The sequence below is a fragment of the Sabethes cyaneus genome, chromosome 3, assembly GCF_943734655.1.
Source record: "Sabethes cyaneus chromosome 3, idSabCyanKW18_F2, whole genome shotgun sequence".
In the NCBI taxonomy this organism is placed as follows: Eukaryota; Metazoa; Arthropoda; class Insecta; order Diptera; family Culicidae; genus Sabethes; species Sabethes cyaneus.
In genome coordinates this window covers 227,098,603-227,125,717 of record NC_071355.1, presented here as the reverse complement: position 1 = coordinate 227,125,717, position 27,115 = coordinate 227,098,603, and the positions used below count along the sequence as shown (strand labels likewise).

General features: G+C 38.1%; 1 protein-coding gene across 1 annotated transcript; it reads left to right on the top strand.

Annotated features, from left to right (window-relative positions):
* The first annotated feature begins 506 nt into the window (after nucleotides 1–506).
* On the top strand, nucleotides 507–19,828 carry LOC128741820 (recombining binding protein suppressor of hairless). The gene is made up of 6 exons (XM_053837892.1): nucleotides 507–719; nucleotides 1,478–1,934; nucleotides 1,992–2,410; nucleotides 15,872–16,420; nucleotides 16,500–17,042; nucleotides 18,883–19,828. The coding sequence occupies exons 2-6, from the start codon at nucleotides 1,886–1,888 to the stop codon at nucleotides 19,153–19,155; spliced, it is 1,833 nt and encodes a 610-aa protein (XP_053693867.1). The 5' UTR covers nucleotides 507–719; nucleotides 1,478–1,885; the 3' UTR covers nucleotides 19,156–19,828.
* Nucleotides 19,829–27,115: the final 7,287 nt, after the last annotated feature.

Genomic DNA, 27,115 nt, shown 5'->3' with positions numbered 1-27,115 from the left:
TATTTGTTAATCTATTATTGTGCGAAACGTTTACTCGGGTCGCTGCCGCTGTCAAAACAATCCGATGTTTCAATGAAAACTACGGCAACAGCGCATGGGAACCGATACAGGTGTTCATTCTCGATTCATGCCGACTCGATACTCCGGCGCACCAACACAACCGTTTCATTACGCTTTTATCTCTACTCTCTACACCAAGCTCCGTTGCTTTAGCGTATCGATAGTCCTGTCGCCTGTTCGTTTACGATATCAATACGGCAGAGCCAGGCCACATTTTTACAACTACACCCGCAACGGTGAGTTTCGTGATGAATGAGTAGTAGTGGGACAGCACACAAGTTCAAGCCGAAACAACCGCAACGCAAATGTTCGTCGGTTCATACTTTATCGTGAATGCGTTGAGTGTAGTCGCGCGTACGGATTTTGTGCGGTTTCGATCTCACTAAATTAGTTTTTCTTGTTAATGGAGAAAATATCAAGCAGAGAACATTTTAACGCTGGTTGTGCCTACGTATGTTTTGGACAGTGGTTTATTTCCATTCGAAGTGAACGCTCGAATCTGTTGTGAAAGTACATAATTAAAAATGCGAATTAGTTCAAGTTGCTGTGGACATTCGGTGTTGAGCAAGGAATAAACTGCCTGCCTGTTGTGACCATTCGACGTAGGTAGACTGCTGGTCCTAGCGGTTCCAGAAAAATAATGTTTCATTCACGAAAATGTGAGGTTATGCTTTAATGTTTTTTCTGTTTATTTTTTTGTTTCACAAACGCCGCTGCGCATTGTGTGACAGTTATGCTCGTTCGTTGTTTGCTAGTAGTTGTCCAAATATGTGTGCTTTGCCTATGAGGAGCAACTTCTCATTTGACTTACAGACCAGCAATTTAGCGAAAAGTGGTTCCAAAATGTCATTTTTAGTATTTTTTTAACAACAAAGGTTTGCGCTTACAATTTTCTAGTGAATATTTATATAACAATAGCAGATTTTGAATTGTAAATGTAAACTTTTTCCTAGTTTGGCATTAAAAGCAGCATTGACTTAATTGTTTATAGTATAATTATAATAACAAACCTAATTACTGTAAGTTTGCATAATTACAGGCACGTTTCAAGCAGATAGTCACTGAATGTTGCCTAAATTTATGTTAAAAGTTCATTGCAAAAATCAATTTCTACTGAGTTCATTTTTTTGAATTAGTTTGAAAAAAATCATTTAGCACCTCCATCCTTTCAACTACGGTCGACGCATGCAACTAAATTATTATCTGAGCGCCTGCATTTCACTATTTATTGCTTAGTGTAGAAAGATAGTAACACGATCAATCGTAAACTGCATTAATTCGATTTGATATCTGATAAATCAATGAGTAATTTGGAAACAATTTGGCTACACAATTCTGGCATCACTTCGCTACGTACACAGTGCTGGAACCGAATGAATTCAGCTTCATTTAACGCTTTTTCCTTCCTTTCCACTAGATATCGTTTGACAAGCATCATCTATAGCAGCATCGATTTTCATTGAGTGTTCTCTGACTGCGCAACAGCACTGTGCTGCAGTAGCAGCAGCAACTTTGTCCTATATCAGGTAAAAGGATCGTCACCTGCATGTGGAAAGTGATAGAAATCGTATTTGCTACAACTCTACAGAAAATAGCAACCAGTACTATAAAATTGAACGGAAAAGCTTTGGATAGTGCTTAACTTTTATTGTGAACATGTCAAGTCAGCTCGATCGATAATTTTCTGATAGCCACAGAAGTGCTAAAGATGGTGTTCGTGTTCGAAATCACAAAACAATTGGGAAGAAATCTGGCTCGAAGCAAAATACTATGATCCGGATTGTTTCTAATTGTGTAGTGAATGTAAAAGAAAGGCCGAAGAAGAATGAATGAGCAAAAATATATCAAAAGTGCTGCTGTATGTTCCGAAGATGGTGGGAAACTCCATGCTCAAATAATTCTGAAGAAATAGTCCTAAATCAAATATACAGCTTTCAGTGTACTCCCACTGATTGCCACCAATAGCAAGTGTGTATCTTATCAGGAAAACCGGGTTGCGAAGTTGGAGCTAATAGGGAGTGCAGCGGCCTTGGACTGTCCTCGTCTCTCTTCTTCAGGATTAGAAACTAGTTCAGTCACCAACACATACGTCATGCCACATCAGTACGGCATTCCGGGCTACGGTCAGACGCCACCGAGTCCACCCACACACCACGGAGGAGCACTCATTCCGCGACTCGGTGGCGGTGCCGTCATTCCGGTTTCTGCCAACGCAAACACCGGCAGCATGGGTCCGTCAAGTAATCCCATCTTCCGGGGACCAATCGAGGAACGGCGATTGACAAGGGAAGCGATGGAGAAATATTTGCGGGATCGCAGCAATATGGTTATTGTGATACTGCATGCAAAGGTAATTATTTATTCATCTTTCAATCACCAACAGCGAAATATTGTACTGACTGACTGTTAGCTCGCGGTGTCGCGATGAGGTGAAATGTGTTTTCCTGTGTTGCTCTTATCTGCCCCTAGGCGGATTGTATGATGACTTGTGTCGTATTAGCGTTTGCTATATTCAAACTGTACATCAACCGTGCGCAGCCAGAGGGCTTTTCCGAGCTGCTACTCATCGAGAAATAGTAAAATTTGACTTTAATGGTGTTCCACACGTCTTGATGACTCTTTCGGTTACTAATAATGACAGCAACTATACTAATGAATATGTACTAGAAAATATGTAATCGTAAAGCTGCTTAACCAACTCATTCCTCGACGAACCTATATGATCTTGCGAGGCTTACGTTATGAGTGCTTTTTCGCATGGATAGTCGTATTGAAAATTGAATGAATGAATGAGTAGCATCCTTCAGATTTTTCTGTTAAAAGTATATCCCAAAAGTATTCAAAATTACTTAAACTTTGAACACCGGTAAAATTTTTGTATAAATTCCCATTCCGTGTGATAAATTTGAGTGGACTGAAAGTTCGTCACTTTTGTATGATTTGGTCACTGGGTAACTGGGCAGTTAAATGTCACTTTTTTCTATAGAAAAGTCACTGAAATCACTATTTTCATAGATTCTGAGTTTAATTTCTAAGAAAAAATATATTTTTACATGCTTTTAGAGAAAGGCTTGTGCAGGGGGAATCCTTCGGAGAAAGCCTAGGTACTATATTCCGAAACATGACCTTCCGTGTTTACACGATAGACTTCGCATTCACTTGTTAGAGTACAGGACAATTGCGTGGCTAGTGCTACGATTCTATTATCACTTACAGACTCTCCCAGTAGTGATTCGAATATGCGACGACTGGCTTGTTAGACCAGTATCGTACCTTGAGGCCAACTAGGAATTTGCGCAGAATCTGTGTATCGTCTTATATTTTCTGCAATGTTTTTGTTTTATTTGGTCGGCCACCATCACACCGAAAGGCTACTGCATTTTCTGCAATGTAATTGACGCTTTTGTGATGTTGAATTTTCAATGTTTTCAATCATAAAAAGAGGAAGTGCCATTTTGTTGGAATCATTTACCAGGCAGATTCTAGCCATGCATTTGGGACAAAATGGTCTGCTATTATCGACCGAAGCGGGTTGCATTATCTTCAAAAAATTCCGCCGCACCAAACGGTGAACTTTTCTGCATGCATTAGTAGCGCCCGTATTTTATTGTTGCTCATCAGACTAAATGTGACAATTTTGTTTTTTGACATATCCATTCAATCATAAATGAGCCTAATAGCCTTTCGATGTGCGATAAGCTTCGACGTTAGACACAAATTTTCAAAAACAACGCAAATCTTTTTCAAGTTGAGTTGAGCAGTCTTAGTCGAGATCCTTTCGTAAAATTTTACATGTGGTTTTGAGTCACACAATTCCAAATGTTGTTTGGGATTTTACTCCATGCGTACTCTACAAATACGGTTCGGTGGTTTAACCCGAAGCACAATGATACCATGCGCATACGGCGTCACTGCCAGTCGGATCTGGTACCGCCTACTTAGCTTCGAGGTACGATGCTGGTCTAACAAGCCAGTCGTCGCATGTTCGAATCTCGGCTAGACGGTACTTGCTTGATAGAGTCAGTAGGATCGTTACACTGGCCCCGTAATTTTCCTGTACTCTAAACAGCCGGCTGCGAAGTCTGTCGATAAAGAAGGGTAATGTCTAATGACGGTTTAAGCCCACGACTTTTCTTTGCTTTTGCCAGTCGGATCTAACCGGTGATAAACAACACAAGTAAAAGTAGGTAGAGTCATAAAATTAAGGTTACGATGCGCATCACTGGCATTCGCGTTTGTTTTAATATCATGTGATTCTGCAAACCCTTCTTTAAAGGACATAAAATCTGGTAAATTCACCTGAAACCACTTTTGAGTAAACTTTGACAATGTTAATCTTTCGATATGGGAAAATTCCTTCCTTTGGAATGTTAGACAACTTTGCTGCATACAAGCGATCATTTTCCTCGTTGTAGGAGTCTTGTAGCAAAAACAATTTTTCGTCAGAAAACAAACATTTACAACCAGCGTGCTTAACCCCAAGCGAATCTCGCAGTCGCATCGAACCATTATAGCTTCGCCCTCAATCCATGAACATTTTGTAATCCTTTTGAACAAATCTCGCATAACTTTTCAAAAGGACCTAAGTAACATTAAGAGACGCTCTTTGGCGTCCCTCTCTTCTGATTATTACGGGGACATAATTGCTTTTTAGCGAAAATTTTCTTTACGTTTAGTTAGATAATGACGTTAGCAACCGATTAATGCATAGCAGACGTTTTAAAGTGCATTTGCATTGCCGTGGCAAGCGAAAGAGAAGATACCCAAAGAGAATCTCTCATTGTTACTTAGATCCTTTTGAAAAGTTACGCGAGAAATAACTGAATAGAAATTTGTGAAACCTTGAGCTGTCTAGCAATCGACTGTGCTGGTTGCCCTGGATTTCGTAGTAAAATTCTCTCAAAAGCTTAATCATCTCCTTTTTCCTGACAATAGGTGTCGATTATTTTGGTTTTCTGCGTTCCCAAGTATTCGTTTCCTTCTATCGTTTCATTGTTCTAAATATAATTTTTCATTAAAACGAATCTATTTCACTCTTCGCAAAATCTCGTAACATTTTGCATACATGCTAGTAGCTTTTATCTTTGGTATACCATAATAAAGTTTACAATTTTGGCTATATTTGGAACACCTTCCAAATACAACCAAACGTGTTCTAAAAGATCCTAAATGTTAAATGAATCACATTTATTTATTTGCTCTGATTCCACAAACTCATTCATCTAGTATATATGATGTTCTACAATGGCTTGGTTCAGTTAAACAATACTCAAAATAATTGATTTTGAGCAATATTACTCTTTTTGTAACTCTTTTTTTCAGAAGGAATATGAATATCATTGATACAAAATTTCTTTGATAGACCAAAGTGTTGAGTTTCGATTTGCTGTAAATTCGTTTTAAAAAATTCATGATGAATTTCAAAGAGGTTAGAGTTTAATATCATTTTCAGTTCCGTGAATTTTTAGGCGCTAGCGCCTGAATATTTATATTCCAGTAGATTGGGATGCAACATATTGCAGTGGGCTTTCACAATCTACTTTAGAATTTACTTTAGAATTTAGATAGCTATTGCCAAAATGTTTGCACGGAAAACAAACAATATGGTGAAAACAATGTTTGGTTAAAATATCAATACCTCGAGATGTAACTTACATTTTTGGTTTTGAGTATCAGTTGTCATTCCGAATTCGTTGATACTGATATTTGATATTCAGTTTTAGAGATGGAATAATGATTATCTGTTCCAAATGTGAGAACTGGGTTTTAAAATTGATTATGATGTTGATAAATATCAGCTACATTGCATTAGGAGCGAGTTGATATTCAATTTTATGAGTATCGACTGATAATTTTAAGCACTGATTTCACTAGAACTTTTGTTCAACTTTGACATAACATCATTTTCCGACTTTATGTCACTATGTCGAAAAAAAAATTCTTCCACTTGTTCTTTCAACTGTTCGCATTACTACTCGCTACTGTCAATTCAAAATATGGCAGCCGGAAGCCGGATTGTATTTTCTGTTGGCAAAGGCAAAGCCTTGGGTATAACCGTCTTTAAGACATTGTTCTTCTTTGTCGACAGATTATCAGGATTGTACAGTTAGTTCTGCAATTACCACAAAACCTGTCACGCAAATTTCAAAAGCTTTAAGGCGGCATGTAGGGTTAAAGAATGTGGTCATTTCACAGGAATATTAGTTTAAACCCAAATTGCTGTGCTGTAGTTTTACGTATGACCTTTGATACAAAATAGATCGAACAGCATTATCGTACAATATTATTACAATAAACGCCGAATTTGATATCACTAGATAGCATCAAAAGCTCAAGACTATTGCGCAAATATCACTACGTAATCACTTGCTTTGATGACGTAGTTTTTCCCGATTAAACATTTATTTATCGGTTAATATCCTCCAACAACATAAACGCCAAAAGAAACAACATACAGCATAAAATTTTAACCCCCATAAAATACGCAGAAACGATAAATGTTCCTCACATAAATCGAATTTAAGTACTTTTTAGCAATCGAGCCGCTGCCGAAAGGTCTGATAGCGGGCAGACTGATAGCCGGCCGGCGATGGCTGTGCCAGTTGTTGGATCAACTAGTCAACCAGCATATCGTATCGTGTGACTGGGCTGGGAAGCGGAGAAGCGAAAACGCAGCATAGCGGCTACAAAAGCGCGACAAACATATCACCACCAGCAGCAACAACAACAACAACAACAGCAACAGCAAACCATCAAATAACCCATCAGCAGAGAGCATCGAGCTCGAGAAGTACCGTGAGAAAATTCCTGTGAACTAATCAAGAGCGAAAGAGAAAGATGATAAAGTCGAAACTCGAGAGATGTGATGCGGTTCGGTTTGGTCTGCCGGATGGATTGGATGGGAACCGACCGACTCTTTGGTGGCCGACGCTTTTGTACGGGGTGTGTGAGTGGTGTGATTAAGCTAAATTCAATCATTTTTCTTCCTGCACTGTGTTGTACGACCACCAAACGGAGGCTTATTTCGGTCTCTTCAGTGATGAGCTTCTCATTAGTATTGGTATCTGCAAACGCAACACCCCAAAAGTCAATAGAGTACAACTTCGGTGGCAACAAAACGAGATAAAATGTTCGTATTCGATCGAATTATCATCTTACTGCTACAAATTGTTCGAAGTCAAAATTTCGCAACGAATGCCGAAAATTAATCAAAAAAAAAAATCACCAACAACCTACAGTATTTGATTTAAAATTGTTCGCATTTATCATTGGTGATATCTTACTATGTTTTGAACAATTCAACAGTTAAAAAAATTAATCGATGTTTAAACGACTAGAAAGAAACCAAAATTACTAAGGATAATATGTAGAAAATCGCAGTTACTTAACTCGACTGTAAAAATACGAATGCATTCACTAGGTACTTCTGACTTACAGTTTTTATATTCAACGTATTTATCCAAATATTAATTTAATTCAATCAATCCAACCCGATTCTGTTCCGTCTGGAACGGTAGTCTTTTTATTCTCGCTGTGTGCCCCACATTACCGCCAGTTAGTGTCCGCTGGTACGTACGACGACGCGCCCTTGAGTCTCTTGCTTGAGTCGTTCGTTAATGAGATTAGTAATGCGCTTTGCTGCTGGTTGTTTCCAATTTGTTACAACGGAAAGGTCCACACATGCTCCAGCCTGTCTAGAGCGCTCACTTTCCGGTTCATGGACCTACGGGAAATCTATTTTTCGGTACAACAATTATCTCGAGAAGGTAATTTGCCGCTAAATTTCTCCGAACCGCAGCTCTCGAACAGAGGATGGACGGTACGACGGACGGCACGACGGACGGCTTACATGTAGAGCCTTTAAAGATGCCACAGCATCAAACATCAATATCTGGACACGGTTATTCGCAGGCAATTTTTCAATTATTTGATCATTTTCTTTAATTTTTGATTGCTCGGTTCGATGGTGGATAGATTCGTGGGAACTTGGATTTAATACCGAATTCAACCGTACCGAAGCGAAGCAGCAACCGATGGAAACGACGATAGGAATGAGGGATGAGGGATGTTTGTGATTGGGTAATCTGATATTTTGCCGATAATCGATGATGATCTATTTGTTTCAACGTTGGTTTAATGATTTTGTGCAAATACTGATGAGTTGATGTGTTGGTATGAAATCCAAACGTTTATTGCAATCAAAATAAACCAATTTGGTGTGAGATTGTAGATGCAAAACTTATTACAATACAGAAAGTAACGCTGTCCTTGAAATGACCACTTCACAGAAAATTTTATGTGCTCAAATTCAGTAAACAACTAATAAGTGTGAAGATCTGGAACTTAGATCAAACAGAAGTAACACAAATCCAACCGTCGCTAAAATGATACACAAAACGTTTAAACCAACTTCGTGTTTTTGTCTTGACATTTGTAATGAAGTTAAACATTTAATTATTGTTTTATAGCGGTATTTTTTTTTTAATGGACCGAAAAACAGTAGAAGAAAGTATTAAAATAAAGGTGTTAAGTAGTATCTCAGGGGAGATAAAGCATGAAGGTGAAAGAGCAGAAAATTAGGCAAGGGAAGTGTTACTGAAGCATCTCTTATTAGAGTTTGTATAACGCACCTCTTTAATCTAGCTAAGGGATTCGTGGATTTAGCTTGGTTCGATCCACGGATCCCCTTTGAAAAAAAAAACAAAAAGTTTTCTAGACCTAGTGAACTCTTTTACAAGGAAAGAGTGAAAAAAATGTAACCGTGGGTTAAGTGTATTGTCCTTCATATAAAAATTTGAGAAAAGTTTCATCCTGTAACGTGTTTGGATAAGGTAAAGACAAAATGATACAAAAGGGCCTATCAACCAGCTCGGGCCACTTATGTTGTCAAAGTTGGGCCACTATAATTTTGCGCCCAGAAGCTACTACCTGCACATCTCAGAATATGAATTTAGAGACTGTCCCTTTTTGAGAAATTTGATTCATCGGAACATCGTGAATATATTACAGAAGAATTGCCGGCACCAGCAATCACTGAAAATATCCTGAAAATGTGCTAACAAAATAAAAATTTTAACCTGCCCCACGGTACATGAACACAGCGTTCATCGAACACGCCTCTTAATAAACTGTCTCAAGCGTTGTCAACAAAAAATATTAGCACTGAGTCGAAGGATGATTTCGATTGAAGTTGAGACAGTAATTGTCTTGCGGCAGAACCATATAAACCAAAGAAAACCGCGAAGAAAGGCTTGACTGGCTCATAAGTGATTATAACACAAATAATTCTGATAATTAAATGCTTTGACTTGATATTCCTAGTTTGATGTGATTTGATGTAAATGAGTCAGTAGTATTAAAAAAATAAACAAAAACAACTTGTATTAAATAGTGCATTAGAATCTAGAATGTTTCTCGACTGTTAACTTCCGGCGGGTGATGCCATATGGCCCTCTCGCAACTTAAGCTTTCTTGCTTTCTAATAATTAAACAACAGAAATTTATTGAAATGCTGCAAATTGAAGATCCGGAATGTTCACGTCTTCGATGAAGTTCTTCAGTATGACAAACACGACACTTAATTTGACATTATTAGCTTGGTTGCAAGTTATAACATATAATAACATATAATATAACCCAATTTTATCAAAAATGTTGTTATAATGGCTACTATTTCTCGACCTCTCAAGCAGCTGCGCAGCTTCTTACAGTTCGTTACTTTCCTATATTTCGCACAACATGTAAAACATATTATGATTTACATATCGAACCAAAACGAGTCAGACAGTTGCGGTAATATTTGTTCATGTCCAGCAGATTTAAATCCTGCAACAATACTATGCCAATCAATGCCCAATCTTTCTGCTATAATTTTTCTTCGTTCAAGTTTCAAGTACATATTTCTCGGGTACTTTTTCATTTCGACGTAAGAGACAATGAGAGATTCTCTTCGTGTCTCCTCTATTCCGCTTATTACGTCGAAGCAAATGCATTTCAACCCATCAACTTTGTATGAATCGGTTGCTGACGTTACCTGTTAGTTAAAAATTGAGAAAATTTTCTATAACATAACTGTATGTCGTCGTAATAATCGGAAGAGAGGGACACCAAAGAGAATCTCTCATTTTCACTTACGTCGGAATGAAAAAGTACCCGAGATTTGCTCAAGTATCTTGGCCAAGAGTGCTTACCATATGATTTTTTTTTATTTTTCACAAAGTTTTCATTTCCAAATAGGATCCCCCATAAGAATCAAAATATTCTCCTCCTTCTATATAAACTTTCATAAGATACTCTAAAAAAATTTCCCTTTATTTCCGTTTGCGTAATTTATAGAAGTGCAATTCCGTATGAGTTGGCTTTTAAAGCTATTTACAGACTATTCGACTATCCGGCAGACAATTTAAATCGAATTCCTAATCATCATAGCTATGATGCGGTCTATTTTGCCGGAAGAGTTTATGAAATGTGCTCCACATTTACTAAAGGGTGTCCCACATCAAATTGCACCACCGAAGAAACGCTGTAAAAAATTACCTAATTGACCGATCCTTTTCAAACTTTCAGGCAACAAAATATAACGCATTAGTAAACTTTTGGCATATTTATTTTAATCAACTTCAATACCATAACCGTATGCTCGCATTTCAAATCCTCAGATTTGACCTCCTTGGGATGCTTCCTTAGTGCCTGCTTCATAATAGCCCAGTATTTTTTGATGGGCCTCAGTTCCGGTGCATTGGGGAGGGGGGGATTCATGTTCACCCTGTTTGCTTCGTGTCACTCCAGGACATCCTTGAATAGTGGCACGAAGCTAGATCCGGCCAGAAGATCGGAGGGCCCTCGTGTTGCTTCAACAAAGAAAGCAGACGCTTTTGTAGATTCTCCTTGAGGTAGATCTGCCCGTTTACAGTCCCGGTAGTCACGAACGGAGCACTCCATTTCCCGCATGGGCAAATCGCTTGCCAAACCATTAATTTCTTGGCAAATTTTGAAAGTTTCTGCATCCTTACTTCCTCCAGAATATCAAACTTGTGCTGGGCGGCGAAAAACAGTAGCCCCAGAAGCTGCCGGAAGTCCGCCTTGACGTAAGTCTCACAATCCATGATGAGAGAGTTGAGGATTTTCCAGGTGTTTGCGCAAAATAAATTCGCGACGTTACTTTTCGGGTGACGCCATTTTTTCCAATTTTCGAAAAACTGACCACGATAAAAATACAGTGTAAACAATACACTCTAAACTACTTCTACCCAAATTTTCACGAGATTTCCGTAGTGCAATTTAATGTGGGACATCCTTTATGCTTTCTTCTTTTAGTTTTGGGATAGATGGGATATCCTTGTTTACCACAGTTGCAGCAATACAGCACACCATCTACAAATTGGATTGATAAATTTAACAGAATAGCCTACGTTGACAATTATATGTCAAGCATAAGCGGCTGGCTCTCTAACTTGTCTGGGTTCAATCCCAACCGATGATGGTTAAATTTTCAGAGATTTTTTAGAGAAAGTCTCTTTACTACGTTTTCCATCACACGAGAAAGTAAAATCGGTGGCAACGGAAAAAATGTGAGGTAACATTTTTGATTTGATCATTTTTGATTTTTGATAGCAAAGCAAAGCCTGGGTGCTACATTCCGTTATCGAAACTTGACCTTCTGTTTTTTATACGACAGACTTCGCATCCAGCTATTAGAGTGAAGGACAATTGCAGGGCCAATTGTTACGATCCTATTCACTCTAACAGCCTCTCCCAGTCGAGATTCGAACATATGACGACTGGCTTATTAGGCCAGCGTCATACCTCGAAACCAACGGGGAGGCTACGGTTGCATATATTTCTTTTAATATATCCGGTACGGAACGATTAAAGAGAATAATATAATCGCTGACGTCATTTAGATGTAGTTGTAGTTGGATACAATAAGACGTTGAATGTTCATTGCAGTACAGCTTTAGATTTTTGCACATAAATTAAAATTGGTCGGATAGTACAATATTGCGGATTACAAAAAATAATAAAAATAGTAATGGTCTCAGATTACTCCCTTGTGGTGCAGCCGTTAAATATATAAATCATTGTGGTTCATGACGCCCTGCTTTTACGGATAGCGTGCGGCAAGCAAGATTTCAAACATACAACTATGTTCGGGAAATCACCGAGGCTCTCAATTTTTGACAATAGAATGAAGTAGTCGACGCGGTTAAATGTTGCTTTTATATCTCCACAAAACAAAGTGCTATTGAAAAAAATTTTTAGCTACCTTTCCGCAATTTTTTATCCTTTTTTATCGGTATTGATACTCAAATTATTTTTATTATCTTATGGGGGAGAAAGTGTGTTTTTATGAAGAACTAAAATTAAATGACTGAGAAACATGGCATGCAAACTGTTAAAAATAATTGATTGTTAACGTGAGATCCCACACACTCCCACTATTTCGAAATTTCGCGAAAAACTTTACGTGGAATGTACCATTTCACGGAGTACCATTTCGATCCGCGGGGTGATCCTCACCTTACTCGCTGTCGCTCGTTCAGACCCACCTGAAGGAAAGTAATAGAGGTCAGTAGACCTAGGTAAATAAACAAACCTAGACAGAGGGGATTTCTACGGGGAGACTGCAGATAGTTTTTGGTGGTCTTGTTTTATGGAATTCCTCGAGCACGATTAGTTTCGCCATAGAAAAAATACTGCCTCCTAAAGCCCCCACATGTCAAATTTTGTTCCATTTGCTTGATTACTTCTCGAGTTATGATGAAAATTTGTATATCAATTTTATGGGAGCCCCCCTCTTAAAGGGGAGAGGGGTCATAATTCGCCATTGAAAAAATTGCTGCTTCCTAAAACCTCAACATGCCAAATTTCGTTCCATTTGCTTGATTAGTTCTTGAGATATGAGGAAACTTGTCTTTCATTTATAAGGGAGCATCCTTCTTAAAGGGAGGAAGGGTCATAATTCACCGTTGAAAAAATTGCTGCCTCCTAAAACCCCCATATGTCAAACATGGTATCATTTGCTTGATTAGTTCTCAATTTATGAGGAAATTTGTATTTTATTTGTATGGGAACCCCCCCCCCCTCCTAATGCGCCATATAATAAATTCTTGCATCCAAAAATCTCCTCATGCCAAATTTGATTTCAGTTGCTTGATTACTTCTCGAGTTATGTAGAAATTTGTGTTTCATTTGTATGGGAGTCTTCCCCCCCCCCCCCTCTTAGTGGGGGAAAGGGTTTCTAACCATCATAAGAACCTTCCCGGTCCCAAAAACCCCTACATGCAAGTTTTCACGCCGATTGGTTAAGTAGTTTTCGATTTTATAAGGAACATACTTACAGACAGACAGAGAGAAATTCATTTTTATAGGTATAGATATAAAACACAGATCGTGAGCAATTACGCTGTAACGCATGTAATTGCATTATTATTATAATTAGTTAAATATGTAGCTGTATCCAATTCTTGCGAGACGTAATTTATGATTAACCATTGTTTAATAGCTTTAAAATACGATTATGATCTGTTTGTCCTACCAAGCCCAATACGGTAGAGCTACACATAAGAGTTATAGTTACACTATAACAACCACAACACTTATTGTTTCAATTCCAGTTGCAGATTTGCTTAATTATATTAACTTTGCCCTTCCAGTTTCAATTAACATCGTTTAGGTGTAACCAAAATGTGACCAAACTCCCTCATAAACTGTACTAATTGACTTTTTTTTTGGGTCAGTTTGGTTTAGTCCTCTTAGGTTTTATTTCAAAGCTTTACTGATATAAATATTATGTAATTGAACTGAAAATATTCGGTAGTACATCTAAAAAATGTATTAAGACAGGAAGTTTTGCGCTGAAACACTTTATTTTTAATAGGTCCCACTTGCCCCGGGTGCTCTGAAATGCCGAACTTATTTCGACCCATTTATTGATTGCCGTTTGTTTGTTTTCAACTAGTTTTCGGGTGTAACTTGTCAATACACTCATTATCAGGGCCCTACAACGTCACCTTCAATTGCATAGCGTCACTCATAAATGAAGCAGCGAAGCTTCGGTTTCTACAGAAGCAGCACCGCTTCAGTTTCAAACTAGCTTCAGTCAGCGTCAGCAAAACGGGTTTCACTTCGTCATGATGATCAGCTTCAACTTTTCATTAGTACTTTTCTATCAAATATTCAGAAGAAGATCAGCAACTATGAATGCAAATGAATTGAATTTGAGTAACAATTCCTACAATGCAGCGCGTATTAAAGTTAACCTTGTCAATGTCGACAAATCGTGCCTGACTTTCTGCCGTCGTCAATTGAAACAGCCACCAACTTGAATTGAAGCTTGCTTGAAACGTTCAGTTCAGCAAACGAAGCAAGTCACTTCATGTATGAAGCGAAGGTAAGAGAAAGTCAGTTTCATTTATTTGTTTCGACGATGCTGGGCCCTGCTCATTATGTTTACCTATTGTTAGAAAAACATGTACTTTTACGAAAGCCTGTGGCCAAAATATCATTGCGTCAAACTTACAACGCCAATTGAAAATAACGCTCAAATTTTAAGTCCAATTTTGGTGTTTGGAATGCCAATTGTAAATAATCTATAATTTTATTGCATGCGTTTGAGTTCTATCTTTCATTTTTAGGAAGGTTCGGTTGGGGAAAATAAGGTTGAAGTGAGTTGATACTGATAAATTGAGCGTTCAAATTGTCTTTATACACTATCCCCCGACATAATCTCTCCATTACTGGAGCATCTACTCTATATCTGCGGAGTATAACGATAAAAGCGCATAACTACCATGGGTTCTGATCATTGTAGTTTTTATTGAAGCGCCTCCACCAATTATAAAGAAAATGGGGACGCATGGCTATTTCTCCAAAGATGCTTTCCCGATTTTTTTTTCACCACAAACATGTTTATTAATATAATATTGGAACGTTTTCATCATTGTCCTATTAAAAAAGGGTATACAAATCGGTTACATGATTAGGTTGCATTCGACATCCGGAAGGACGATGGAGTCTCATATAATACTCATTCCGACAATCTGTATGTGGGATGAGTGATTTGCGATTCTCGTAGTGATATTAAAAATATTTGAGCCTATATTATTTAAATGTATTTGAATGCTATGTATAACTTCTAAGTTATAAAATAAAATGTAATAATTAACTTTTGCCATTTGCTGAATTCATAACGTAAATTAAATTATTTAAATCAAACAAACCGTCAATCAATGTTTAAGACGATACCAGAGTGGTATAATATAGTGCATTTTGTGCCTAAGGCCTTTTACGATCGTAATCAACTAGCTGGTGATTATAAGTCTAAACTTCTACTATGTGTTTCGTAGAATTTGCAAGTTGTATTAGCACAGCGATACACACTGCTAATCGAGCAAATTTCCGAAATCGAGACTGAATGAATCTACCAAATCGAAGCTACAATTTTTTATCATTTTCATCCTATTACCTACTAATACGTACTGCGTGATTATATATAATGCGAAAAAGTAAAAAAATATTACTTAAAAACAACACAATCTTCTCCTTCGATTATCGATTATGGTTCGCTAAAATGTATCTCAGTTTAGGTATATAATTACTAACTGTATGTTTAATTTCACTCTTCTACTTTTTCCCGAAAATGCGTTTCAATGTTTCCATATATTTCCACAATCTTAGTTACATATGGTAACGCTTTTTAAGGTGTGCCAGTCATTCTAGTTGCTGTGCATTACCTACCAAATATGTATCCTACAACAAATCTGCGACAACGAAATATACAAAGTGTTCTATTTTCCTCCACTTTTTGCAGGTTGCCCAAAAGTCCTACGGCAATGAAAAACGTTTCTTCTGTCCTCCTCCCTGCATCTACCTGTTCGGTGAAGGTTGGCGGTTGCGAAAGGAGCAAATGTTGCGCCGCGGCGAAAGTGAACAGTCCACCCAACTATGTGCCTTCATCGGTATCGGCAGCTCCGACCAGGAGCTGCAACCGCTCGATCTAAACAACTCGAAACAGTATTGCGCTGCCAAAACGCTGTTCATCTCCGACTCGGACAAGCGGAAACATTTCATGCTATCGGTGAAAATGTTCTACAGCATGGGTCACGATATCGGCGTGTTTCAGTCCAAGCGAATAAAGGTGATATCGAAGCCGTCGAAAAAGAAACAGTCACTCAAAAATGCTGACCTGTGCATAGCGAGCGGTACCAAGGTGGCACTATTCAACCGGCTGAGATCGCAAACCGTATCGACGAGGTACTTGCACGTGGAGGATGGACATTTCCATGCCAGTTCTACGCAGTGGGGTGCGTTCACGATACACCTACTGGACGACAACGAAAGCGAATCAGAAGAATTTCAGGTTAGTATCAATGCTTTGTAGCTTTATTTTAATTCTTTAACATAATACTGATTTATTTCCTGATTCGGCCGTTTCCTAGGTTCGTGACGGGTATGTGCACTACGGGGCCACAGTCAAACTGGTCTGTTCTGTAACGGGAATGGCCCTACCACGGTTAGTAATTCGTAAAGTAGACAAACAAATGGCACTGCTCGAAGCGGATGATCCCGTCTCGCAGCTGCATAAATGTGCATTCCATATGAAAGACACCGAAAGGATGTATCTGTGTTTGTCGCAGGAGAAAATCATTCAGTTCCAAGCAACTCCATGTCCGAAAGAACCGAACAAGGAGATGATCAACGACGGCGCCTGCTGGACGATCATTTCCACCGACAAGGCTGAGTATCAATTCTACGAAGGGATGGGACCTGTGCGGACACCGGTCACACCAGTGCCAATAGTCAATTCCCTACATTTAAATGGGGGCGGCGATGTAGCCATGTTAGAAATTACGGGTGACAACTTTACGCCATCGTTGCAGGCGTGGTTCGGCGACGTGGAAGCGGAAACTATGTATCGCTGTGCGGAATCGTTGCTCTGCGTGGTGCCGGACATCTCGCAATTTCGCGGAGAGTGGTCGTGGGTGAGTTTCTTTCTAAAAATAATCTTTTAATTTACGTGTACATAAGATAGGATGTGAAGAGGTAACTTTATGTGAATTACTAACTTGTTTTTAACTATTATTCTATGGAAATGCTTTTGTTAGTCATTTATGTCTACCTAATAGTCTTTATTTTATTTCATTGGACTGCCAGAAGCTTTCTTACTTTTCTTCTTTACGCTCGTAATTCCTCCGCCACCAGCACTCTGATTGCCATCATTGTCCTCGGTAGATTTAGTTTTCGTTTTAGATTTTCGTCGGATATGACGACGCCCCTTTTTAGAGCTGCCCCCACTGCCACTGTCGATGCTTTTCTGGTTCAATTCAGCCAGCACTTTGCTGGTAGAGCTACCACCACCAGTGATTAACTGTTGCGACTGGGATTTCTGAACAACCGCTTTCGGCACGACTCGCGTGTACAGATCGTAGTTGAAGTCCAAACAGACCTTTCCATTGCAAAACTCCTCCAGGCACTCGTGACAGGTGAATATGCGTGACTCGATAATGCCGGATCTGTTCTTTACTTTGCGCACCGACGACGACAGTTGGTTCTCACGTTTATCACGCTGTTCGGTTTTGATTTGCAGCTTGCCCAATTCTACCAACCTTTCAAACGATGAAGCATTTATGAGATAAATACAATATTTAATTAGTCGCCAGTTATTATAATATCCGCAGAAAATTTAATTGTACAAATCATTTTTTTCCTCATTCTCCAAAGCAATAGTGCAAATTATCAATTATTAATCAAAAAATATATCTACACTTTACATATAATTAGTTCAATGAACTCGAACAAATTCGAATTGAAAGTAGAACAATGTATTCTTTCGCACATGGTCCACAGGCAACACACAACGAAAAAATCGATTTTACACACTCACTCACTTGCTGAAATAATCCTCCTCAGTTTTGGTCTTCGGACGTTGTGGTGTCAACATTTTCCAATCGATAGATACACTGCACAGTTCCATAATTATAAGATTTCTCATTTCGGCCGGAATAGGATCCATGTAGGTGTACAATTTGTCCCTGTCGCCACCGTTTTTGATTAACATTCTCATTTCTTTCTTTGGCATTTTGTAGCTCGTGTCCTTGTCTTTGAAGCGTATTTCCTCGGGGCGTACCTTGATGGGGCGCATTTTGTAGTCCGGAACTTTCTCGTACATCTTCTTGAATTCTTCCCGTGACATAGCCGTCGACCGTGAGAGGTCAAGTATGGGAATTACCTCTTTCTTTTTACCGAATAGATCGTCCATTTTGATGGTATCGTCTGCTGCTGCTGCTGCTGTGGGAAAAACAGGAAAATAAAACAATTCTAGTTAGATTGTTCTATGCTCCAATTTACAGTAGCGGGTAATAGGAAAATGATCAACTATGCTTCCTTGCTTAGATACTTACCGCAGCTCGCGGGAACAATTGACTCTAGTTGTTTAAATATTCATAAGATAGCTCACAGATCTAGTAACAGCTCTACTCGTCTTTACTGCAGCACCTAATACTGCGCCTTTTCTTTGAGGAAGCCTCTTTCCCATTAGTACACGCTAGCTATTGTGTATTGTTGATGCACCAAGTGCTGTTACTCACTCGGGATTGCATGTTCTGATATTATCGATTTAATAATGGGAAAACCTGTTGTTATAGAAGAGGGCTGTGTATGTGTTGGGTGCTACTAGATGGTAGGTTTGTTGTCATTGCTGGGAGTTATTAATGTCAGTAATGTTGAAGAATTTGAGTAATATATTCAACTAAATGTAGTTATTTAACTAATAATTTACAAAAATTGAAAACTTATGCATTTTTTCTTCTTGCTACTAATTAGGTGCGCCAGCCAACGCAAGTGCCTATTTCGCTGGTACGCAACGACGGCATAATCTACGCCACAGGTCTGACTTTTACCTACACGCCCGAGCCAGGCCCCCGGCAGCCCTGTCCCGCTGCGGAAGACGTGCTGCGGCGGGCCAACAGCGCAAACAGCAATAGCAACAATGGTAACAGTAACAGCGTAACAGCGGGCGGTGGGGTTGGTTCCGGCGGTTCGCTGCCACCGATCTCCGACGTGGCCTGGAGCTCACATGGTGGAGGAATACCGTAAGATAATCACTTTTTTTATTATTAATGTTTGTCGTCGGAGGGTAAAAAGTATATATTTATTATGTTTTGTCGAATCGATTCGGATGAGAATTACCTATCTATACATATTTGCTAATTTATACACAGTATTTTTAACGAATCGAACGAGCATCCCGAATGAGAGAAATCAGTGTGTAATCTCAACTTTTATTCCTACTACTACTACTACTACAAGAAAAAAAAACAAACGCAGACTTAGGCCAATGAACAAATTGCTATATATAATGTCCACAGGAACAACAAGTGAATATGTCCAAGTAACATATTTTTCCTAAGATCTTTTCTCTCCTTTAGCAGAGATGAATGTAGACTATCATTTCCTACTCTATTTTTAAGGAAAGTCGTATTTTGACAGATTTTTTGTAAGAGAATTACTATTTTTAAGATGAGAGATTACGTGATTAATCACAGACAGACATTGAAAAAAAGTGATATATGCAGGTTTTAAAGATAAAAAAAGAACAAAGTATTTAAAGTAAATATGGAAACAATGTGACTATTTTTTGTGCGAAAAAAAAGATAACAACGAACGTTTTTTTGCATACATAGCTAGTGGTAGCAGCTGTACTAAGAAAGACATTTTTGCCGTTCAAACCTACTGTTCTATAAACGGAATGAAACTGCGCATTTTTAAATGGGAATAAAATTGCCAAAGAAGTAGCGAAAAGTGTGTGGTTTTTGAATCGAAAGAATGTATCAACTTGTATTGAAACACGTGTTGTTTTCATAACTCAAAATTATGTTGGTGCTTTGAACTTTGGTGGTTCATTTTTTTTTTATATTTGTGTACCTATATTTACTGTGATCGATGAGATCAATCAAAATAGTAAGAATTTGAATATTCTGTGACAACACTTACATTTCGATGCTGGGTTCCGGACCAAAAATCGAATTCTTGCTTGCTTTTGGTTTCGCAGATCAATCGATTTAATCAACGATCGATTAGGTCTAAAATCCCAGACTTCCAGGTTACAACATAAGGATTTTTTATGTTAAATTTTATGGGCAAAGCGAGGCACGTATCCCAGTCTGACTTGGACTTTGAAATTGAAAACTCAATTTTAGGCTCAAGATTTGACTTTTCTTTAGATTAGAATTGAGATTCGAATTTGAACTTAAACTCGGAATTAAATTTCTTAAACTTAAACTCGGAACTTAAATTTCAAGTTTTAAAATTCAATTTGAAATTGATATTGGACTTAAATTGAACTTGACCTGAAATATGACATGAAATTGGATTTGAAATTGGGCTGGAAATAGTATTTGAAATTAGACCCTAAGTTGCATTTGCACTTAAAAGTAGACTTGAAAATGGATTTAAAATCAGAGTTAAAGTTAAACATAAAATTGGACATAGGTCATAGACAGCACTGCCACAAATACAGATATTTGTTCATGCATATATTTGGGACTCATAAATTATTTTAGTTGCTGTGATTCTCGGCTCTTCTAATGTTCCTGAATTATAAAATACTCCTCAATAAAAGATTAGACCGAGAAAAAAATACTCCGGAAAAAATGGCAGGGCCCCAAATTTATGCATGCACAAATATCTGTATTTGTGGCAGCGCTGGTCATAGGTATAAATTAGGTATAACTTTCCTTGAAATATGACTCATAAGTAAGTATATAAATATATCAGTAAGATTTTAAATTCTACTTCAATCGGACATGAAATTGGATTTGAAGTTAGACCCGAAATTGGACTTGAAATTAGTATTGAAAGTTTACTTAAAACTGAACATGGAATTATACTTGAAATTGGATACGAAATTGTAATTGAATTTGGCTGTAAAATTTAACTTGAAATTAGACCTTATATTAGACATGCAATTGGGCCTGGAATTGCATGCGAAATTGACACTTGCGCAACTTGATACAGGTCTGTTACGTTCAAAAATAGTTCTGGTGTGCCAAAGGGAAGTAATCTGGGGCGAAAAGAAAATATATCTTGTAGTCAGACGAATCAAGGACTGCAGAATATTACAGGCGTTTTTGAAGTTGTTTAATGAAATTGAGCAATTGTTGTTGAGCATAGAGAAATGTGTCACCAGCTGGTGACGCACTAGAAACTCGGACCCTCTCTTATCTAATTTAACGCTTTTGACCCATCACGCCTTGTTCCCGTTCTGTTTAAAACATTATCAATATCTTTGTTTCATGACTTTCTTCTAGCGTCCTTTTTGTCAATTGTAAAAAACTACCGTTATAAAAAAATCACAAAAAATTGAAATTTTATTTCAAAATCGACATAAAATTATACGTAATTAGAGACATTGGACATTAAATTGTACTTGAAATCCGACTTGAAATTTTAATTCACATGACTCACATTTGGACTCAAAATTTGATTTGAAATTGGCTTTAGCTTCCTCTCCAATCCAAGATCCTAAATCGTATATCTCACAACACCCGAAATGTTCCAAAAGATGACATCGAATTCCTCTCAACACACGATACTTGAATAGTTGATACCGCAATATGGCCCCGATCTGAGAGCCCGATGTTATTAGTTTACTATGCATCAAATCTTCTTCCCAGTTGATTTCCATGACGCTAACAAGCTGCTGTCTAATTGTATTTTCAATCAGCTTGTTAAATCGTGAGAACATCAAAAGTTGGACTGATCTAATTAATATTGCAGTCCGGTTATCATCACATATTTAGTGCAGCGAAGCGAGAAACGCCGATGCCTGATTTTTTTCTCTTGCGCATCAGAACAAAAGAAAATTTCCTAAAGAAACGGTACTAATCAGAATGGATATAATGGATTATATGTAAATATACACCTTCTATTATTAGTGCAAACTAGCGCAGACTGATAAAAGAAAAGCATAATTTATATATTTTGAAAACAATCAAGCTAGCAATTATGGCTGGGAAAACTGAGCTACAAGAACAAGAATGTTCAGTCAGCACGGAACGGATTTTCCCACCCATTCAAAACCAAAATATGGCGGGCGGAAAAAAACAGCACACAGCGGCCACGGTAGTAAAACTGCAAATAAATCCCAACTTCTGTTCCGGAACATTCCACGGTGTTCCGGCGTTGAATGGCAAACAGGTTGTTTGGAATTGTTAAACCACCTTGGAAGGAAAACTCCGTTCGCAGCAGGTGGAGACCCATTGAGTGATGTTATGTAGAAGAATTATAAAACCGGTGACTTCAGTGCTCTTCCATGGTGAATGTAGCGAATAATTGAGACAAAAAAACGAAACGAGGGGTGCCAGCATAGGACATTTAATGACTATTGGAATCATTTTTTACTTATATAAAACCTAGTACCTTATATGAAATGATTTTTGCACCAAACATACGCCCTAACTCAATTTTTTCCCCAACGAAAAAAAGTATGTCCTCAATAGAGTACAAATAACTTATGATGTATTGTAAATCAAACAGGAATTTATTTCAACTAGTCTGAACGATCGATCTGTAAACCTGACATTATTTCCGTGCGCTAACCAAACGATAATCTCCCCCAAAAAACTCCTCATCATTATGTCACCTTCGAGGGACCCATCCAATGGAACACCCCTCGTGCAGCCAGCACAATCTAATCAGTATGGATTAAGATCACGCATTGTGACCCCGGTGAGAAAAGCAACGGAAGAAAAGCCAAAACGCCGCGAAGAAGCCTCATCGGCAGCGGCAATGGCAGTGGCGACGGCAATGCTGATAGCCTGCAATTTTTCATGTCTCATTCACGGTGCTTTGATTTCCGAGGGAAAAACTTTTGTGACTACCAACAACGAAAGCAATAGAAAAACCTTCCTTCGGCATCGGCACCACCGGCCCGGCAACACGAAAAGGTAGGTGATAACTATAATGAATTGGAAAACAAAAGCCATCATCGCGAGGGAGGGGATGGTGCTGCAGCCAGCGAACTGAATCGGAACGATCGCTGGATTCAAACAGTAGGCTGGTTGGGGGAAGTCTACTCAAGGAACGCACTCTAGATTAAATTATTTTTTTTAACACGTGGGAACTGATCTCTTTTTACTTCCTTTTACTCCACAATCTCTACACTTTTCTGAACATCTTTTCCCATAGCAGGGGAGATCTTGTGATTTTTCTTTCGAAAAATATTTGCGTTATGTAAATCACTGTTTCATGATAATTCTTCCTTTACATTTTTATTGTTCTTGAAGTTTTTTCCCTTGCTTCCTACTTCGGCTATTTCCTTTTTGCCATTTCTTCTTAACCATACTAATTGTTTGAAAGAAAGAGAAAGAGTTCACCCTAGGCTCGGGGCTCCAAGAAGTTACTTCCGACCTCGGTGGATCACTACTAAACAGTAGATCGCTGGATCGGACCGAGGTAAGTTCTAGTTCCGGCTCCAATTCTCCTCTAACAAGCACTGTCTGCGATGGTTGCTATAGTACGGATAAGGTTTCAGCTAAAACTTCATCGACTAGCATCAATCGATTAGTGTGAAAAATATTTTTGGATATTTAAAGTGAATCTACGGTGCGTGTGACATAGTGAAAAGTGACGTGACATCCCCCTCACTGCTAGAACTAATTGGAGAGTTCTTGAATTGTTTTGTGAAAAGTCATGAAATCTTTGATTAGGTCTGGCTGTGATGGTGATTATCAGCTTTATCGTGCATATGTGTACTGTGCTGCCTTTCAATCTAGTTTTAATCGTTACTAAATAAAACATCGGAATTACCGCGGTTTAAAAAAGACGAAAACTGTTGTTTAAGTGGTGAGTTATTTTATCTGAACACATAAAAGAATTCCTGTAAATTTTACTACTTCTAATTCTACCAATTTGTGTTTTGATTTTAAGGCAAGCCTTCGTGTAGTGGTTAATTTAACCAATGCCAATTTATCCTGCGAGTTACTCAGTATACATATATCGCAAAACTAGTATTACTATGTGGTTTTAAATACGGCGTTTCAACTAGAACTAGCGTTAACTAGAAGTATGAACGCTGCTTTATCTCTTGGTCAAGGAACACTATTAAATTTTCTTTAGTATCTGAAAATATCAATGAGTTGATTCACACTTTCTATCAAAGTCTAACAAAGAGAATCAAATTGAGCTGAAAACAAAATTACACTTTACTGGTTTATGATAATGATAAAACTGATAAGAGATAGAAAAGGTACCATCGATAAACTTGACTATAAACTTATAGGATTATTGTTAGATTTTTGCTGGTGAGTATCAAAGGCAGAATAAAAATTTCAGAGCACTCATCCAATATTTTTACCACATCACGACAAATATATCCAGATCTCGTAGCACCTACGGCTTGCATTTAGAGGAAACTGATATGGGTACGAGAGGGTATTTCCAGCCTACTTCTAAATTCGGCCTACATTTGCCATTCCCATTACCATTTAATTCTACTTTTTTTTATTCTGAAAGCTAATTGTAGGCTCCATTCCACCTTCGACCTCCCGGGTAGCTCTCAAGTACGATGCTGGTCTTAACAAGCTAGTTGACACATAGTCGAATCTCGGCTGGGTGATGCTGCTACATAGAATCAGTATGATCAGCACTAGCCCAGTAAATGTCCAATTGAGTCGGCTGCGAAATCTATCGATTAAAGAGGATCAAGTATTAATGACATCCAAAGCTTTACTTTTTTAGCAGGTTTCATTAATATCTGTTTCAAGTTTCGACGTATTACGAAATAGGCACTGATAAAGCCTGCAAGTTGAATTCGGAATACTGAACTGGCAGAGTAGTAGTAGATAAATAGTAGAACTAATAAAACGTCTCATCTTTCTTAATTTATAGATTCCACGGAGATGCTTACTGAATTTAGATCCGGACTGCGACCTCGTTTACACAATAGTTCAATTTTGCGGCTTTGGAACCAGCTTGTAGCCTAACTGATGTAAATATCTGTGTTGTCTTACTGTAATATGAATTTTTTTGTGTCGGTATTTCGCTTTCAACGGAACCAGGTAGCTGTGCAGAATTTCAACTTTCATTTGAGGAGCTAATCCTGCAAGATTTAGCTTTTCAGGCGCACAAAAACTTTACTCCACCCTTTAGAAAAGCTCCTCCGAAATTACAAGCAAATTTGCCAACATGCACGGGAGCTATCTTCACTGAGCTTTTTTTTTGCAGAAAAGATGATCTACAGTGGAATAACAAACGTCAACATAATTAAAAACAATAAAATAAAACTCCGGAGTTTTTTTAGAACATTTCAAAACACAAAGATTTTAACGTGCTCCTCTTGCGTGCCATAGTGAGCTTGGCGAATTTCAAACGTTTTTGTATGTGATTTGGAGCTTCGTTCATTTGAGATCGAATAATAATGGGACTGCTGTCCAAAATCTTACGAAATTTTTCTTCATAAAACTTCACAATGAATCGTTTAACCGTCGCTAATAACTTTGACTTTCGATCATTTTTTGAATCCTGCGAGTAGTTTCTTACCACTTCACCAGATCTAATAAATCTGTGTCCAATTTCTCGGATTGATACACCATCATTCTAATAGGCTTGAATTATTATTTTTTATTTCTATTTCAAAACATTTTCCTTTTATGCTTGTCTGATCAAGTAAATTTTCCACAGCTAACTTAACCGAAGAAACAGCGACCCGTGCGATTATAGTAAATCAACAATTTCTTGAAAAAACGTGTGCTTGACAGTTACGAATCCACAAAAAACCTTCCTTCCTTGCTTTAGCAGCTTAGAACCGGAATGGCGAACTTATCTCCATTGACCATTGTACTCGGTTCTGGGTTACACGCTCCCACTCCGTTGAGCGTCTTAACAATCGTATAGTTGGTTTATTTTATGTAATAACTATGCTTTTCATCAATTAGGTATGTATAATCATAGCATGTAATTGCCAAATTGCAAAATAAGCGATAATTTTAGGGCCATGCCTTAGAACGGTGCACTTTAGACGACAATAATAGGTGTTAAATTTTTCGAAAAGAAGCAGGTACACAAGATTTGAAGAAAAACAGAGCATCTACAGCATCAACAGAGGCACCTATTACTTCTTTCAATTGTATTTACAATTGTACAATTGTGTATACATGAAATGTACATGAAAGTGACCGATTACTGATTAATTTTTTTAAACTACAGTTATATTAATTGCTGTTTAAAAATAGTAATTGTTTTTTGTTGCTGTTTTGCAGTTTTATGAAGTTTAAAATTTGAAATATGTCCCGTCATTTCAGTTACTCTTAATTAGACTTAAATTTGACTACCATATGGAAGTTTAAACCCATGTGGGTTTTTCCACCCAGTCAGTCAGTAGGTCCATTGCACTAACCCCGTAATTGTCCTGTACTCTAACAACCGGCTGCGAAGTCTGTCGAAAAAGAAGGGTCCAGTCTTAAGCCAAATTGAGCCTTAAATTCACTGACCGAAAATCCGACAAAATTCGAACAGTTGAAGCATCCGGTTATAAATATAAAAATTCTTATTTGAACGCTTCAATTTACGTACAATTATGTACAACAACAAGTATTTTGTGTCTTTTAACGATATTTCAAAAAGAACAGTTCGAAACTGGAACTCGAAAATTTTGACAGGGGTACAGGTGTACCCGGTTTATCAATTGAGGGTTAATCTAATCAAAGTCTTCACATTTTTCTATAATTGACAGATAAATATGGCAATTGTTAAATAAAGTGTTCAATATAATATATTTTGATATCACCGATGATGTATACCGTACAACAACGTCTGGTCGCTCGAAACCAGCATTCATTGCTAAATAGCCGGCTTAATCCACCGGCCAGGAAGCCATCTTAAATCTCGGCATCAGACCGGTACCGCCGAAAAGTAGACACCTCCTACTTTTTCGTTACGGTATCGTGATTTTTCCACCCGACGCGACGCCCCCTTTGAACCCCCCGCGGCGGGCAGGGCGAGATATGCCTATTTATGTCCCAACAGCAGCAGAGTGGCGTATAGTGAAAGAAGAATA